At 44.1% G+C, this 15,572-nt stretch overlaps 1 protein-coding gene and 1 long non-coding RNA gene across 3 annotated transcripts in view; one reads left to right on the forward strand and one right to left on the reverse strand.

Moving 5' to 3' along the window:
- Positions 1 to 8,757, reverse strand: LOC138062712 (uncharacterized). 2 transcript variants are annotated; one of them, XR_011136586.1, is made up of 3 exons: positions 8,647 to 8,757; positions 1,815 to 1,974; positions 1 to 1,502 (listed from the first exon to the last, which is right to left on the reverse strand). It is a non-coding gene; the product is annotated as an uncharacterized lncRNA (long non-coding RNA). The 2 variants fall into 2 exon arrangements; XR_011136585.1 differs by lacking the exons at positions 1 to 1,502; positions 1,815 to 1,974 and adding exons at positions 6,351 to 6,478; positions 6,599 to 6,744.
- Positions 7,893 to 15,572, forward strand: part of MXRA5 (matrix remodeling associated 5) — a 21,534-nt gene continuing 13,854 nt past the window's right edge. The window contains exons 1-4 of the mRNA XM_068921714.1: positions 7,893 to 8,231; positions 10,670 to 10,885; positions 14,071 to 14,200; positions 14,526 to 14,916. Of these exons, the coding sequence (XP_068777815.1) occupies positions 8,059 to 8,231; positions 10,670 to 10,885; positions 14,071 to 14,200; positions 14,526 to 14,916 (910 nt within the window). The 5' untranslated portion in view covers positions 7,893 to 8,058. The remainder of the gene's footprint in view (positions 8,232 to 10,669; positions 10,886 to 14,070; positions 14,201 to 14,525; positions 14,917 to 15,572) is intronic.

A 15,572-nucleotide genomic window follows, 5' to 3' on the forward strand; every position in this document is an offset into this window, starting at 1 on the left:
CATCACCTCTTTTATTTCAGTAATAATGGAATATTTTATTTTGAAAAGAGGGAATTGTTTTCCTCCTCGGCTAATTCTTTATCTGACAACATTAAAAAGTGGCTTAGTAATACTTCATTTTGTAGGTGTAGATTTAGCATATAAAATGCCAGACAACTGTTTCAATAATATTACCCCCAGGCTATTAGTAACCTGATAGAATTATCTTGTGCATAACTTCTTCCTCTTCACACCATTTCACTGGGAAAATAGGAATAGAACGAAAGAGACAAAGAGGTCATATGAGTCAGAGGAAACAAAAGCTTCTTCTTCTAGAGGTCTCTCTCACTAGTGGATTTCTTCATTCAACTTTCTCATCATAATGCATTTTTAAATACTTTCACTTGTTAGTACTTTCAGCTGTCACATCATTTACTGCCCTTTTGCTTTGTCATTTAGAGCACAAAGGTAAACAAGTACAGTGTCTCTCAATATGACAAGACGAATGAATTTGACCTCCAGGTTTTCACAGAGATCACTCCTCAGATAAGCGAGACACAAACAGGCTAGATTGGGTTGGGGGTCAATGAACATTTGTTTGGCTTCTACTCAAAGGTCACTGTATGCGAGTCAGTGCAGAGGTGTGTGTAATATGCCACAGTGTGCTCAAGCAAGCAAACTCTGTGGAAAGGCAGACACAGCATCAAGCTCACACTGCTACACAATGCCAGGCTGGAGTTGGCCTGCACTCACAGCCAGTGGGCTCCTGTCTAGTTGCAACCATCTATGCAGATATACCCAAAGGCACTGGAAGTAACGACAGTCATGTGGTGTCCTTGTTTGCACTAGCAAAAGAAATAGTTATGTTTTGTTTGTGCCATCTGATGGCCCATCAAGGATTAGATGGACCAGTAATAAGATCTATAAGATCCCTTCTTTCCATTGCCTATGTTTTCTGCATACCTTGGTGAGTCTAGGTCTATTATTGCTCTCCTTCCCACTCTGTTGACCTTCATTTTGCTTCGCATCTTATTAACTACTCCAGTTAGCCGGTGAACTTATCAGGCACTACAATACTGTCAGTGACCAGCAAGGGCCAGGTGGTCCCTAAGGAACAGGGAGCCAGGAGCTAAGCATGATAACACTGCTGGCAGGACTAGGGCCTTGCCAGACCGGGCACAGTCCCATAGTGCCCAAGCAAGGCAAGCAGGGAAAATCCGGAGATCAAGGCCAGGCTCACCAGGAGTCCAGGTCATCAGGCAAGTTCACAGTGATGAGGTAAGTCTGAGGTCAAGCTGGGTTGTCACTCTGCAGCGTCAGGGGCTGCCTTAACCGGGTCCATGGCCAAGCACAGGCATGGCTGTGGCTGAGCTGGAGACCCGTACTCCTCCAGTGTCACTGAGGCAGGCACTGATGGCCCCAGGCTGAGATGAAATGGGGCTCCTGGGCCCTGGGCAGGTGTGGGAAGAGGCCCTGGAAGAGGCTGGTCAGGACTGTTGAGGCTTATTGGTGCCCTCAGGGCCCTGGCAAATACAAACACGTGAAATGTCAAAAGCAAATAGAAGAAACACTGACAATGGCACTAAAGTCAGCATACTATCCCAATAAAAATACCCAGGGCCTGAAGAGCAGTAGAGAACAAGTCACAACAGCTCCCAAGTATTATTTCTACAAGTTAACAGTTTGTTTTTCTGCATCATAACACTGAATGTAGTCCATCACCTTTTTAAAAGCATCTCATTTTTTTACTGGAAGTTAAACAAGGTCCTAATTCATCTGCAGAAATTTATTCCCAATTCTCTGCCAAGTGGTATAAATGAGAGTTAATCTATTACCAGCTTCAGCAGAAGGCATTAAAAAACAGCTGATTTTTCACTGGATTTCAGTTATCTGGGCTCCATCATTCTGTTCTTTAGGAGGCAGCTAGGAAAGGCAAACCATCCATCAGGTATGTCCATCAGCAAGACGGTGTTGTCTGCTCGTCTCTTCTTTGACCTGCAGCAAATAAAAGAATTCAGTTTCAGCTTCAAAGGATCTGTTTTGTTCAATGAACGCAAGCTCAGTGTTTTCCCTCCTTCCTGCATGAGGCTGCTTAACAAGGGAAGCTAAGATAAAAGCCCTGCTCAGTCGCTGCGAGAACGATGGCGTGGGAGCAGAGAAGGAGAGAAGACCGAAATTTTAATCCTGTATGCTGCTGTTCTTTCAGCAAGGACACTTCTATATGTCAGGAAGTAGAAGCTGGGGTAAGAAGAAAGAGTAGCTAAGAGATGCAAAAACAATCTCAAACAGGAAGGCCTAAAGGCAAGGAGGAGGCAAGTTGTCTGAAGGAAGTTACAGGAGAAGAGGGTCACCAAGGGTAGTGATATACTGGAACTGCAGCTACAAGGATATAGATAGCAGAAATGATCTCTTTCCTGGAAGGTTCAGGGAATAAGGATTAATCAGTGAACCATAGGGCCATGATGCTATCCCCCTAGTGAAGTGTGGCATGGCCACACAAGCTCTTCTTTGCACACTCGCATCCACATATTTTAATAGTATAAATCAGTGATGAGTAGGGGCTCTCAGGAACCAGTGGCATATATCTCTCAATTCAAGAAAAAAAAAACCAAAACAACAAAAGAACTTGATACTCAACTTCTTTTTATGTGGCTATACTGATCTGTACCTATCTAACAGAGAATAAACTTTTACTACAATTGCTTCTGTTATTTGCAGTCCTAACTTACCGTGATACTCAGATTTCAGACTTTTTGAAAGCCCGCTGACTTTTTCTCATTTACAGTTCCTCTGCCCCTTTTTCTGTATCATTTGTGAGCTTCCATTTCTGCAGCATCTTAAAAAGCATGGTACCCGACTGATAAGGTTTGTAAGACTATGACTTAAGTGGATTCCCCTTATTCTGAAAATTAGGTTATATTAAAATCTGTATGATGTGAATAATATTGCAGTTCCCTACATATTCTCAGTTGTTATGAATGTGGTTGTGACTTTCTTAAAATGTAAATACAGAATTCTTTTATTTAAGAGGGAGGTAATTCTTTAAAACATCCAAAACCTATTCCACCCCCACTCCAGACATTCAGACCTGATTTCTGCAGGCCATCATTGCCTTGTACTACACGTCCTACCTACAAACTACTTTTGAATGGCTTCCTAAGCTTTTTTTCAGTCCTTCATTTTGGGCTCCTTGATCCAAACTGTCAAAAATAATTAGGCACGAGAACTGGTGTCAGTCCTCCAGAAAAATCAAGACTTAATTCATGACAGAGCAATACGACAATGTCTTGCTATGTCCTACTTTGTTGCTGGCTCTTAGAAGATAAGGCAGCTTCTGAGGCCGTAAGCAAGGTAAACAACCACAACGCTAGGGATAGTAATGGAAGTTTCCCTTAAACACTGCTGGTCTGAACAAAGTTCAGGCATTTCATTGTTGGTGAAGGACAGTGCAAGTTTAAAAAACAACAACAACAACAAAAAACAGCTCCAGTACCATCCTTTCTCAGACTTTCAGCCTTGCTTTCCCACTCTTGTCCTCAGCATGTCATTAGTTTGCTGTGCCATTGCTCTCCTACGTTGCACAGGTTCTTGTACACGTCAATGGCAGCGCCTTTTTATCTTCCAGCCTGTCTTCCAGCAATGGCTGTATCCAGAAGCTCATCAAGTGCTCCTTACCATTCCCTGATATTTTTAGGTTTTATTCTGATTACTCTCAGGCCTTTTTGCCACCACTTTGTAAGCATTTTGTAAGCAGCAGGAACCACAGCTGAAGTGGCATATCAGAGTGACATGGATGATTACCTTCACCATTTGTTTGCTCTGCCTTTCCTCAGCCACAGCAGACTTGAAACAACAAAGCTATAGTTAGTAGAGAATTTTTCTGACCACTTACTGCAACGACTTGACAGCCTTAGCAGACATTAGCACATCACTGCCTCATGACATTTGCTCTCCAGAAAAAGTTGAAGACAACTGAAGACAAGAGCAGTATAGTGTGAGATCCTTCTACTCTGGTACGTTCTCTGCATCACTGTGTATGGAAACTTAACTTTAGAGAGCTTTTCAGCCACTGTCTTTGGCTCTCTGCGCTTCCACTGTAGACCAGCAAGCATCCACTTGTGCTTTATCAGTGCTCTTGATCCCTCAGGCAGAAGAGTACACAAGAGTACACACCTAAAACTGCTGGGGATATTAAATCCTGCCATGTGGCAATGGACCAAGCGCATCCAGAGGGCCAGGCAGAAATCATCTTCTGCATGCAGTGCAAGGAAAGGAACGCACCTGAACATGTGCATAGGAATACTGTAATTTCTGAAGCAGCATACAACTTTAGGGAACTGAGAAGATGAATTAATTTACACTTTTTTCTGGCAGACACTTTTTTGTGAATATTTTTCATCTTTGTATTTATTCATGAGTCCTTTGTAAAACTATTACTCATGGCTTCAGACAACTTGTGGGTTAGAGAATCCTCGGTTCAGCAATCTGTACTGAATTTGTAACTTTGTGACCTGAGTCACCTATTGCAAATTAACACAATTATTGTGAAAAAACTCACAGAAAGCTCTTCTAAGAAAAAGAAAAGGTTCCAACAACAACAACCACCAAAGTTCAGTCGTGCAAACACAGCTCACATCACTGGGGTGCTCAACCTCTCACTGTAACACTGCAACAGGTTATACAGCAATCCTCAACTGCTGTACCCTGGCATCACTTGATTGACATGAGAGAAATTATACTCATTTATACCAGCTGTCAATCTAAATACTAGCAAACGTCTCATGTGGAAATATAACTAAAACTTCAAACTACAGTAAAGATTACAGCAGTGCTGCCCAGCCCTACATAGAATCTGCGACTTTCCTGACATGGACAATTATTATTATCCATGCTTACCTCCTGATTGTATCTACTACATACACATTAAGTATAGCAATGAAAATATCTGTCCCTAATGCTTTTCATTCCCATAAACCCAGATTTTTCTAACTGGATTCAGCTGGATTCCAAAAGGAACGTGTGAAATTTTGCAGTAAGTTAAGCTGATATAATAGAGCTGGATGGGCTTTGTTATCAAAAGAATGTAGTTTTAGCTCATGAACTGTTGATACATTTAATGGCAATGTACAGCTAGGGGATATTGAAATTTGCTTGTCTGAAGAATTATTTTTAAGAAGATAGTGATGGTCATTTTAGTGGTTTAAGCGTTGTTTTCAAATGACACTTTAGTATTTTTATTCTTTTATGTATAATACAGTCAAAAAAACTGCCCTCAAACCTTAGCATATTTTTTTCAAAATAAATCCCTTCTCAAATTTCAAAACCCAAGTTATGAAGACGTTACTGCGTGGCCCTGGCCATCTGGGCTCTGGCATCTTTTTTTTTTTTTTTTTCCTGTCTAGTTGTGCTGATTTCATTTTCTACTTGGTCCTAGTATGTGATTTACTTTAATTGCACTCATTTTCAGAATGAGCATGTCATCAATCACATTAAGTACAAAAGACTATCACAATATATGTCAGCTGTAACTTCTACTAAATATCATAGGAATATTAAAGTAATTCTCTCAGTCATGGAGCAGCTGTGTAACTTAGTAGTAACGACTAATGCTAAAGCCTGTGGACTATGAAGAGGAGATAGGAGAGAAAACTGGTGTCTACCCGAAGGTACTAGGGTCATAATCAGAAAGTGAAAATGAGAATATTATTTTAACTACAAGAAGTAGAAAATAGCATTTTGGGGACTGTTTAAATGAATTCAACCTAAGTAATATAGTAATAATATCACTCTTCACACCAGTTTAAGTTTGCTAACATACCCGATTGAAGGATTATTAGCCATGAATGGATCAAAAAGCCTATTTTCTTCATTTTCAAGTTTTCTTGAAGTCTTCAGTCCTATACCGGACCATCTGCAAAAGCTTTTCTATATGACACTTCTTCAAAAAATAACTTATATTCAGACAAAATAATTCCTTCCTACTGTCATTATAGGTTATCAGATTACATGTGGAGATGAAGCGCGGTTGCCTTCAAACAGACAGGAGTATCAGAGAACTGACTGCTGCTTTATTCAGTCAGAACTCCGTAAAGTCAGCTTCTTCTTGGCTGTACTTACACTGGCTCACTGTACACTGTAATTTTACTGGAGTAGGTCAGGGGGATCAGATGATACACAAGTAGAGACCAAATACTGCATGTTGTTAAACACAGATGCATTGTGGAAATATGTTTTGTGGTACAGTAGAACTCAAAAGAGTTCTACTCTTTGAACTGTTTTTTTTCCCAAAATTTGCTCAATTTTCATTAAACTAAATGGCAAAGTTTTTCAAAACAAGTTCCACAGCTAAAAGCATGGTTATGAGCTCTTTTCCAAAACTGAACGTTTATTAGAGCATTTGGAAGATACAACTTGTGCAGATTCAGATGCTGGCAACATCCCCCCCCTAAGCAGGGGGGGGGATTCTCTCTTCTTTCTCATCCCACTTTGGTAAGCACACCTGTTACAGGATTCAGAGCCAAAAAAAAGTCATTCATTAACTTAGATTCTGATTCTTTCTGCTGATTTGGTCATGATACAGACAGTCTAGATGGTAATGTCATTCACTCTGTTTACTTGCCTTGATGGTGGAACTTGAAAGCTCCAAGCCAACGGATTCCAATGGTTTAAGATTATCTATACTGACTTCTATGACTCTTTTCTGGCTTGAAAGACTGAGTTGTTTGCTTTCGCAGCATGAATGAGGGTAACTGCTATACTGGCTATCTAGAGAACAGAAAATAAGATTTACTTAAATACACTGAACGGAATCATATATATGATGGCGCTGCAAATGGTCCTCTGAGTGACGCCTTTCTCACTGGACCAGAAATAGGCTTACTGTTACGTACTGAAAAATTGCTAATACAAGAGGGAAACGGAGGAGATGGGTTTTAATGATTTAATGATTCTAATTTTCCCCTAGCGGAACCAAAGCCCACTTCTCTTGTGGATTTTAGAGGCAGAAGGCAATTCACAACTGATCTACAGAACATGAATTCAAGGGCCTAGTTCCTTTTGCTAGTGGCGGCTGCTTTTGGCTGTGCTGGTGCCATTCCCTGTCCATTCCAGTTTTGAGACTTTCCTGGCCACGCGCCTTTATCTCTGTGGCCTTCAAGTACGACACAGGAGATTAAATTGTCATGTGCGGGCTTCACACTAAGGACGATGCTGCAGTTCTGTGCGTGTGCGGGCGCGTGCTGATGGAACACCATATATCTCTACAGGAAAAACAAGAAATATAGCCTAGCCGGGCTAGTTGTTGGGTTACATACCACCAGCCAATTCAAGAAACATAGCGAACGCACGTGTGGATACGCACGAGCACGTAAGGGGGGAATAGCTGCACGCTGGAGCGTTTCACGGGGGAAGGTGCTGGGTCTGCCCAGAATCAAACTTTCCGCAAACTCCACGTCCCAGACTCAGGCGGCGACCGGCCCCTTCTCGCCGCCGGGGCTGCCGCGGGCCCCCTCCTCCCCTCCGCCGGCCCCGGCGCCCACCTTCCCCCGGCGCGGACCCGCCCGCCGAGGGGCCGCCCACCCCGCAAGAGGAGCCGCTCCGCCGCTCCCTCCCTCCCTCCCGCTGCAAAGCCGCGGCGGGCGGAGCGGCGGCCCCGCGCCCCCCGTCCCCATGCCGCCGCGGGAGCCGCGCACGGAGGCAGCCCGGCAAGCGGCGGGAAGGCGCCGCCGCCACCACCACCACCACCACCACCGCCGCCGCCGCCTGCCGCCCTCGCCCAGGGTTTCCACAGCGCCCGGAGGGGAACGGCTCGGCTGCCGGGAGGCCGCCCGCGAGCACTGAGCGACTTCGGCGCCCCCTTCCCCCCCCCCCCCCCCCCCCCGTGCTGGCTCGTGGGCACAGGACGTCTGCTGGATTTGGGGCACCCAAGAAAACCCGAGCCCGTAGAGAAAACAGCAGTAAGAGTCAGAATAACAACAGTTAAAAAAAAAAAAAAGGACGAGTGTCCTGCCCAGCTCCGTTGCATCGCTTAATGCTTGCTTTTGGGGAGCCACGGAGGCGGACTCTGCACAATGACAGGCGATGAGGAGTTATAAGCCGGCGTCGAGGCGGGCCGCCGCGGGCTGGGATGAACTTCGGGGAGCCGGTGCCGGAGGGGACACCGAGAGCCAGCTAGCCGCCGGCCGGCCGCCCGCAGCCCCCCGCGCGTGGGAGCGGCGGGCAGCGCCTGCTGAGACCGCCGTGCCCGGCTGCAGGTAAGGTGCCCTCTCCTCCCCCGCCGCTTCGGACGCGCTTGGGAGCCCGGCGTCGGGTCGGGCTGGGCTGAGCGGCGCCATCCCTCGCAGGGTTGTGAGGAAAGAGGAGAGGGGAGGCGGCCGCGCTCGGGGTGGGGAGGGGGGGCGCTGGCCGCCCTCAGCGCATCGGCTCCCGCCGCGCTCGCACTCCGCCAGGGAGGGAAATTCTTCCCTAATGGGAAGCACATGCCCTCAAGTACGCAAAAAAAGAAAAAGAGAAAATCACCCCCCAACCCCCGCCCCTCAGCCCCGTTGCCGCGCGGCTCCGGCTTGTCCCCCTGCCCCCACGGCGGGGCACGGCTCGGCGGCGCGGACGCCCGCGGCCGGCGGGAGGGGCAGCGCCGCCGCCGCCGCAGCCGACCTCCCTCACACAAACCTCGCCGTGAGGGCGGGCGCTTTTCCCCTGAGCGAGGCAGGTTTCCGCGGCGGAGCAGCGCAGGAGGACAACCCGCGCCGTTCCGCCGAAGTAAGTTGGCCCTCTGCCTCCCCCCCCCCCCAACCACCCCGCGCCGCGGCGCTGTGCCGCGCACCTCGCCCCGCGCCGCTTCGTTGGGAGCCGCTCCCCAACGGCTGCTGTGGAGGGCGCGGCCGAGCCGCAGGCCCATTGGCTGCCAGCGGGCGCGGCGGCGCTGGAGACAGCCAATGGCGGGGCGGCCGGGCGGCGCGTGCCAGCCCCGCGGCGGCGGCGGAGGGGCGCGGAGGGGCCGCGCTAGGCCGCCGCGCGTCCCGTGGGGGCCCGGTCCCCTCCCACGCAGCGCCCGGCCGTTGGAAGACCGCCTGCAGCACACGCGTTTTTTTCTCCGCACGGGTGGGAACTCCACGTCGGCTCGCTCTGTAATTTCTTCTCAACTTCTGCAAACGCTTCCTCTAACGAAATGTGGCACCCGCCCCCCACCCCCCTTCCAAAAAGACGAAAGAATGCAGAGGGGTAGGATGTTTTTGAAAGGCGGCTTTCATTAAAAGAGAACCTCAAGGAAAACGGCACCTGAGTATTCTTAAACAAATTAAAAGCTATTTTTCTTGTAAAGGACGGTAAATGTGTCATTAACTTGACCACAGATATTTGAGAAACCTTCTTCAGGCTGATGAGCCTCTCCTTTGAACTGTAATGGTTTGCATATGACGTTGTAAGAAAAAATGTGTGCCTTATTGCTAGCAGATCTGAGCAAATCTGACTTTTGGGCTAAGACTAATAAGTAACGGAATTAATAATATCTGGTAGGAATGAAAGTCTTTCCCTCCTTGTCACACTGTTATACAACAGCAATAATACATTCTGCTGCTAATAATACTTTGCATTCTTGCATGGATTTAATCTGAAGAGCTCAAAATTCTTCTGAAGCAATGAGAATAGGGCTATTTCAAACCCGCTTCTCCAAAGTTAGGCTCTTTAGCCTGTAATTAGACATCTACATGAATGATCTTATTTTCAGGGATGATTAGTACAACAGCAGTTGTGTTTTCATATCTGTTCTAGCACAGTGTGCATCTTTAAATGCCTCTCTGAATGCAGGCATACAGTTTTAGACACACAGTTTTGCAAAGGTGAATGTGAATGCTGAGGCATGGCAAGATTACGAATATAAAATGTCACACTTACATTTCCGCTGAGGTCCACGCTTACGCTTCTAAATCAATGGTCTAGTTTTACCAATTCTGAACATTCTTAGCTCTGGTTTGGCTGTGATTACAATGTAAAGACTTGCCCAACATCACACGGTAGATGCGTGGCAAGGAATGGCAAAGTCCAGGTGCACAGGCTGCTAATTCTTTGTTTCGCTTTTATTTCCTCTCAATAGTACCATTTCCCATATAAACAATGGATAGGATTCATTCCGCTTTATTTTACCCTCCTAAAAGTTTGTGGCCTGGGTAAAAGTTGGGCACCCAGGCTAAGTGAGTTAGCTAATTAGGCACCTAAGGAGGGTGGTAAGATACCTGAGCTTGTTCACCTTCCAGTGAGTATGGGTTGGCTTTGGTTTTTTGGTTTTTGGTTGTTTTTTTTTTTTTTTCATTGACTGTAGAGGGAGCCATGGCATTTTGCTTGAGCTGGATGCTTCCCTTGAGGTTGTCAAATTTTCAGGTGAGATGAATGTGCGTTTACACATTCCTTGGCGTGTACTTCGAAAGCAAAAAATTTATTACCGTGAAGGAGACAGCGTAACTTGAGTGGTCTGGATCCTGAATTATGGGAGAAAAGCTGGCTTTGAAGTAGCAAGTAACTTGGAAAAATAAAGCCTCTCTCCAACTGAACTTTTTTGCCTTGATTGTCCGCAGACCTTCTGCAGAGCGCTCGGTGCTTGAAAAGGTAAAATTTCTTCTTCTTCTTTTTTTAAATTATTTTTTTCCCTTGCCTTTTGCTGCTGCTGCTGCTGTTGCCCGTGCGTGCCCGGCGGCAGGAGCCGCGAGGCGAGGAGCGCCGGCAGGATGCGGGGGCGGGCGGAGGCGGGGGCGCTCTCCGTGGTGCTGATCCTGGCGCTGGGGCTGCCGCCCGCCGCCCGGGGCTGCCCCCGCCCCTGCGCCTGCTACGTCCCCACCGAGGTCCACTGCACCTTCCGCTCCCTAGCAGCCGTGCCAGCCAGGATCTCGACGCACGTGGAAAGGATCAACTTCGGGTGCGTATCGCGGGCGTCGCGAAGCGTGTTTGTGGTCTTGGCGGAGAATCCGGGAACGCTGAGCGCGCGGGCTGCCCACCGGCTTCTTTGGGTGTGCCTTTTAAGTGGCACTGCAGAGGCGGGTGGTTACTTGCAGATGCTGTGCTAAAGTTACTGGTAGTAAGGAGGTTTTAGTCTAGCCCTCATTTTGCAAAGAGAAGTTGCTATTATTTTCACGTGGGCATTTATATTATGATGTCGGTTCCTGTTGGCAAATAGTACGTGCAGTCTTATACAGTATTGGATAATTTTATTGAAAAAGAATGTGCTGTGAGATTTGTACTAGATGTAGAATATTATACCTGATGTATAAAAATATGCTAGGAGTAAATTCTATAATGCAGCCAGGTAGCATCTTAGAGCACATTGAGGTATATGGTAAAGATGAGCTAGTACACTGGTACTAGAGGTCTTTTTCCAAGGAACTTAAGCTCAGTATAAGCAGACAACATTTTTTGTGAGGAGAGATAGCTCAGTCTCCAACTCACTTTCCTCCACCAGGATATTGCCAGCAGACATCTGTCTGCCAGACTGAAAAGAGAAGGCAAGGACAGTTTATGCACTGCATGTCACAAAGTGTGTAGGGCCATTATAGGACATAGCATGGTAGGAGGGTCTCAGTTCTCTTCCACTTGACATGAGGGCTACCTCCTTCCTTGGTATGAAACCCCCCCAAAGTGCCTGTAAACTACGACTGATCAGTAGTCACTATTAATAGATTTATGTGCTCCTCTGTAATTTAAATTGTCTCTTATCTGCCAACACTTTATCCACCTATAGAGCCTAATCTTATTCTCAGAATGCACTTGTACTTCATACATCTATGTTGTAGCAGTCTGTATTTTCATACCATTTTTGGGTCATCCAAGCAACTCATAGTAAAATCACTGAAACTAATACTGGAATGATGCATAACACTGCAATTCCTATGCTATGGAATGGATTTCCATTTAGGTCAGCCTTATAACATTTTGTGGTGTGGGAGATGTTCTCAATATTATTTCAGGCCATGTGTTATCAGAATAATTGTTGGCAGGCCCCACTGAAAAGCCAAAATTGCATACAGAAAGAAGTGCGAGTCAATCTTAAGTTAACACTCACGGTACCAAGGAGAGTAATTTAAGCAAGTTCATTTAAAAGTTGTTGCCAAAGAAGCTGCAATACAGAGTTGCCAAATCCTACCCAACAGTATGTATGCCTCCAGTTGGCCTTATATGTCTCTGTGAACTTTTGTTAGGAAAATGAAAATGTTGTGGAACATGCCCAGTAATCCATGTCCCTGTTTCCATGATCTTGAACTCTTGCACTGTCTGCTGTGGAAATTGCTCTTATATCCTATTCATTTTTATTGCATATAGTAGAGCTCATGTAAAAAGAGTTTTACTTGTGTGGTCTCCTGGGACTTCTTTGTGACATTTATAACTAGTTACCTTGCTGCCACTGAAATGAGAGAAAAAAAGGCAGAATTTAAATAACTAACATCTCAGGAACACTAAGAGCTTTACTGAGAATGTGTAATCTCTTCATTCACTTCGTATAAAAGCACAAGATTTTCTCCAAAATGTAGTAACTTCTTAATTTCCATCCCTTTAGACTTATTTCTCCTCTTCTAAGCCCATTCGGTATCGTATTTCTAAAATAAATCCTCTGTCTTTATAGATTATATTAAGCTGCCCTCCCTCTCATTTTCCCACATTCAACACCATATATATTCACACTCACTTCTGCTCCCTACATCAACTTGATATGCCAAGTTCTTTTCCTAAATTGCTTTCAAAAAATGGGATGTAGGCTTCTAAGTTACTTAAGTATTTTGGAAGTTTTATCCTGAGAGCTATTTTTAAATAGAAGTGTATTGTCTGATACTGCTGGTATAAAAGCCCTTTCCTATCTTTCTGTATTTCGTCACTACAAATGACATTTTCTGAGACTTTTCCTTTCCTGAAAAGAAATGCTGTTACCTATCTAATGGTGCATTTCTTTCACTCTAGAAAAAGTGCTTCTACCATATTTCCATTTTAAGTTGCTATAGATATTTAGGAGATGAAGGTTATTTTCCTGCCAGGAAATACTTTAAGAAAATTTCTTATTTAGAGAAGTTCATATGCTTTAGAAGGACTGCTGTTGAAATATGAACTTTAAATAGGATCTCTGCTATTAGCGTAGTAGCGTATTAGCCTAGTAATAGGACTAAAAGTAATTATAAAAAATAGCCTGAATTTTTACCAATTATGAAACTTCACATAGATAACAAGGAAAGGATCTAAAAGTATTCCTTCATATTCAAAGTACTTCAGTGTCTCTCTTGCTCTCTCTCTCTCCCCACTTCCTTTCTAGAAGGAAAAGTGTTAAAAAATAGGGGGGAAAAAATTAGATGCTTAATTTAGAGTGTTCGTGCCCAGATTAGCTCATACATCTAACTTTGTGTCTGCACGAGGAAAGTCCAAATGTAGAACTAGGCAGCCAAACTTAAGGCTCCCATATTGGCAAATAAAACCTGACTTATTAGTCCAGCAGGTGAAACTGAATTGTTTTCAAACAAGCAGATTTTCTATATCACTTCTCTAAAAGAAGTTTCCGTACTCAAATTATATAATTGAAAGTCAGTTCCCAGATTTTATGTAATTAATTGATGTAGCCAATTACGTGTTGTAGCAGTAAGTTAAACAGGTTGTGACTTTCTGCTTCTAGTGCTTTTTGGGACATGTCCATTTTTAATGTCCTCTTTCTAAATCTTTATTCATTTATTGCAAGATGCAGTTCTGGCAACACTGCAGTCCATCTAATTTGCCAGGCTCCATGGCATCATTGGTTGGCTGCAAGTCCATTAGTTTATTACCATTCCATAAACTGAGCTACATGGAATAACATGCTGACAACTGTTAGAACTTAAAATGCCTATTTGTTGCTCTTACTTTTGAATTATGGCTAAAATGGCACAAATTGCGTTAAAAGAAATCTTAATGTAAACATGGACTAAGTATGCTTTGCCTTGTAAAAATGTTTCAGTAGTTTCTGGCCCTTTGACAATGCATTAAGATCCATCCAATTTTTCTTGAAAGTTAGACTATACTGATTTTACATTTGCGGTCTGCGACAGTCAGTGCGTAAAATGTAACTTAAACGAGTTGTGATTTTTCTTCCAGGTTTAACAGTATACAATCTATATATGAAAACTCCTTTGCGGGACTCACAAAACTGGAATTGCTCATGATTCATGGAAATGACATTCAGAATATTCCTAATGGTGCTTTGAAAGATCTCGTGTCTCTACAGGTAATGCTCAGATGTTCTGAAATATCGCAAATTACAGCTCCCGTGAATGACAGAGGATGAGAAAAAGTGTTTTCTTTAATGCCTTGCTTAGTATCAGTTAAGGTATCTTTTTTTTTCCTCTCAAATATATTGGAAATCTATTAACTATAACCATGTCATGCTTGATAATGTCAATTAATATTCAGTTACATTCTCATCTGTGATCAGTGTATCATTTTTCAGCAGTGCAAAGAATATTTACATGTGGAAGGAAAACTTCTGCATGCTCACTCTTACATTTGGATTTATGTACAAAAACAATTAATTTCATTTTATTCTCTTCCAGGTTTTCAAAATTAGTTACAATAAGTTGAAAGTCATAACAGACCAAACCCTTCAAGGACTTTCAAGCTTAATGAGACTCCACATGGACCACAACAGAATTGAGTTTATTCATCCAAATGCTTTTAATGGATTAACTTCTCTGAGATTGGTCCATTTGGAAGGAAATTTGCTCCAGCAGCTTCACCCCAGCACATTTTCAACATTTATGGTCCTTAATTATTTCAAACTGTCAACAGTAAGACATCTGTATCTGTCTGAAAATGCTATTAGGACCTTGCCCGCAGGGATGTTTCAAGGCATGCCGCTGCTGGAGAATCTTTACCTTCATGGGAATCCATGGTCCTGTGACTGCAGCTTGAAGTGGTTCCTTGAATGGAATGAAGTTTCTGCAGGTAAGAGCAAAAATATCAATGCTTCTTCAACTCATAATGTTAGATGTCCTTTCTCTGCTCTGTGTATGGATAGCTTTGTTATTTCCAGAGTTGTATTACTTAAACAATGTTTATATGCGCTATTCTGTTCCTTTACCATCTGAAAAATACATGTATTTAAAAAACAATGTAAAAAGGGAGCGACTGTGTGTCACTAGCTAAAATTCAGTATTCAACAGCAAAGGAGTTGGTGGTCACATTCAAGATGAAAAAGCTGATAGTAAAGTTTGTAATTGGAAGTAGGAAGCTGTTAGTGTGTTCCTTTGCACAGTAGTACAACTAGCAATTGCCTTCAACCAAAATTAGTAACTAGGTGCTCTCCTGGGAGGTGAAAGCCTTGGATTTGAACATTTTGGGCTACGGAGGGAATAGAAATCAGGTTTCCTGGATGAGCCCTTTAACTTCAAAGCTGTTTAAGGCTGGTATGTAATATTTGGGCATCTTTCTTGTCTGTCTCTGTTTCTTCATTGACTGCAACTTTGTTTTGTGAGGGAGCCAATTTGTTTTAAATATTCTTAGAGAACACCTGCAATCCTGCAGATTTTTCAGAGGAAGGTGTGTCTTCATTCAGGCTTAGATGTGAGATAAATATCACACTGCTGAGGCTGAAGTACTTC

This window comes from Struthio camelus, chromosome 1, assembly GCF_040807025.1.
Source record: "Struthio camelus isolate bStrCam1 chromosome 1, bStrCam1.hap1, whole genome shotgun sequence".
In the NCBI taxonomy this organism is placed as follows: Eukaryota; Metazoa; Chordata; class Aves; order Struthioniformes; family Struthionidae; genus Struthio; species Struthio camelus.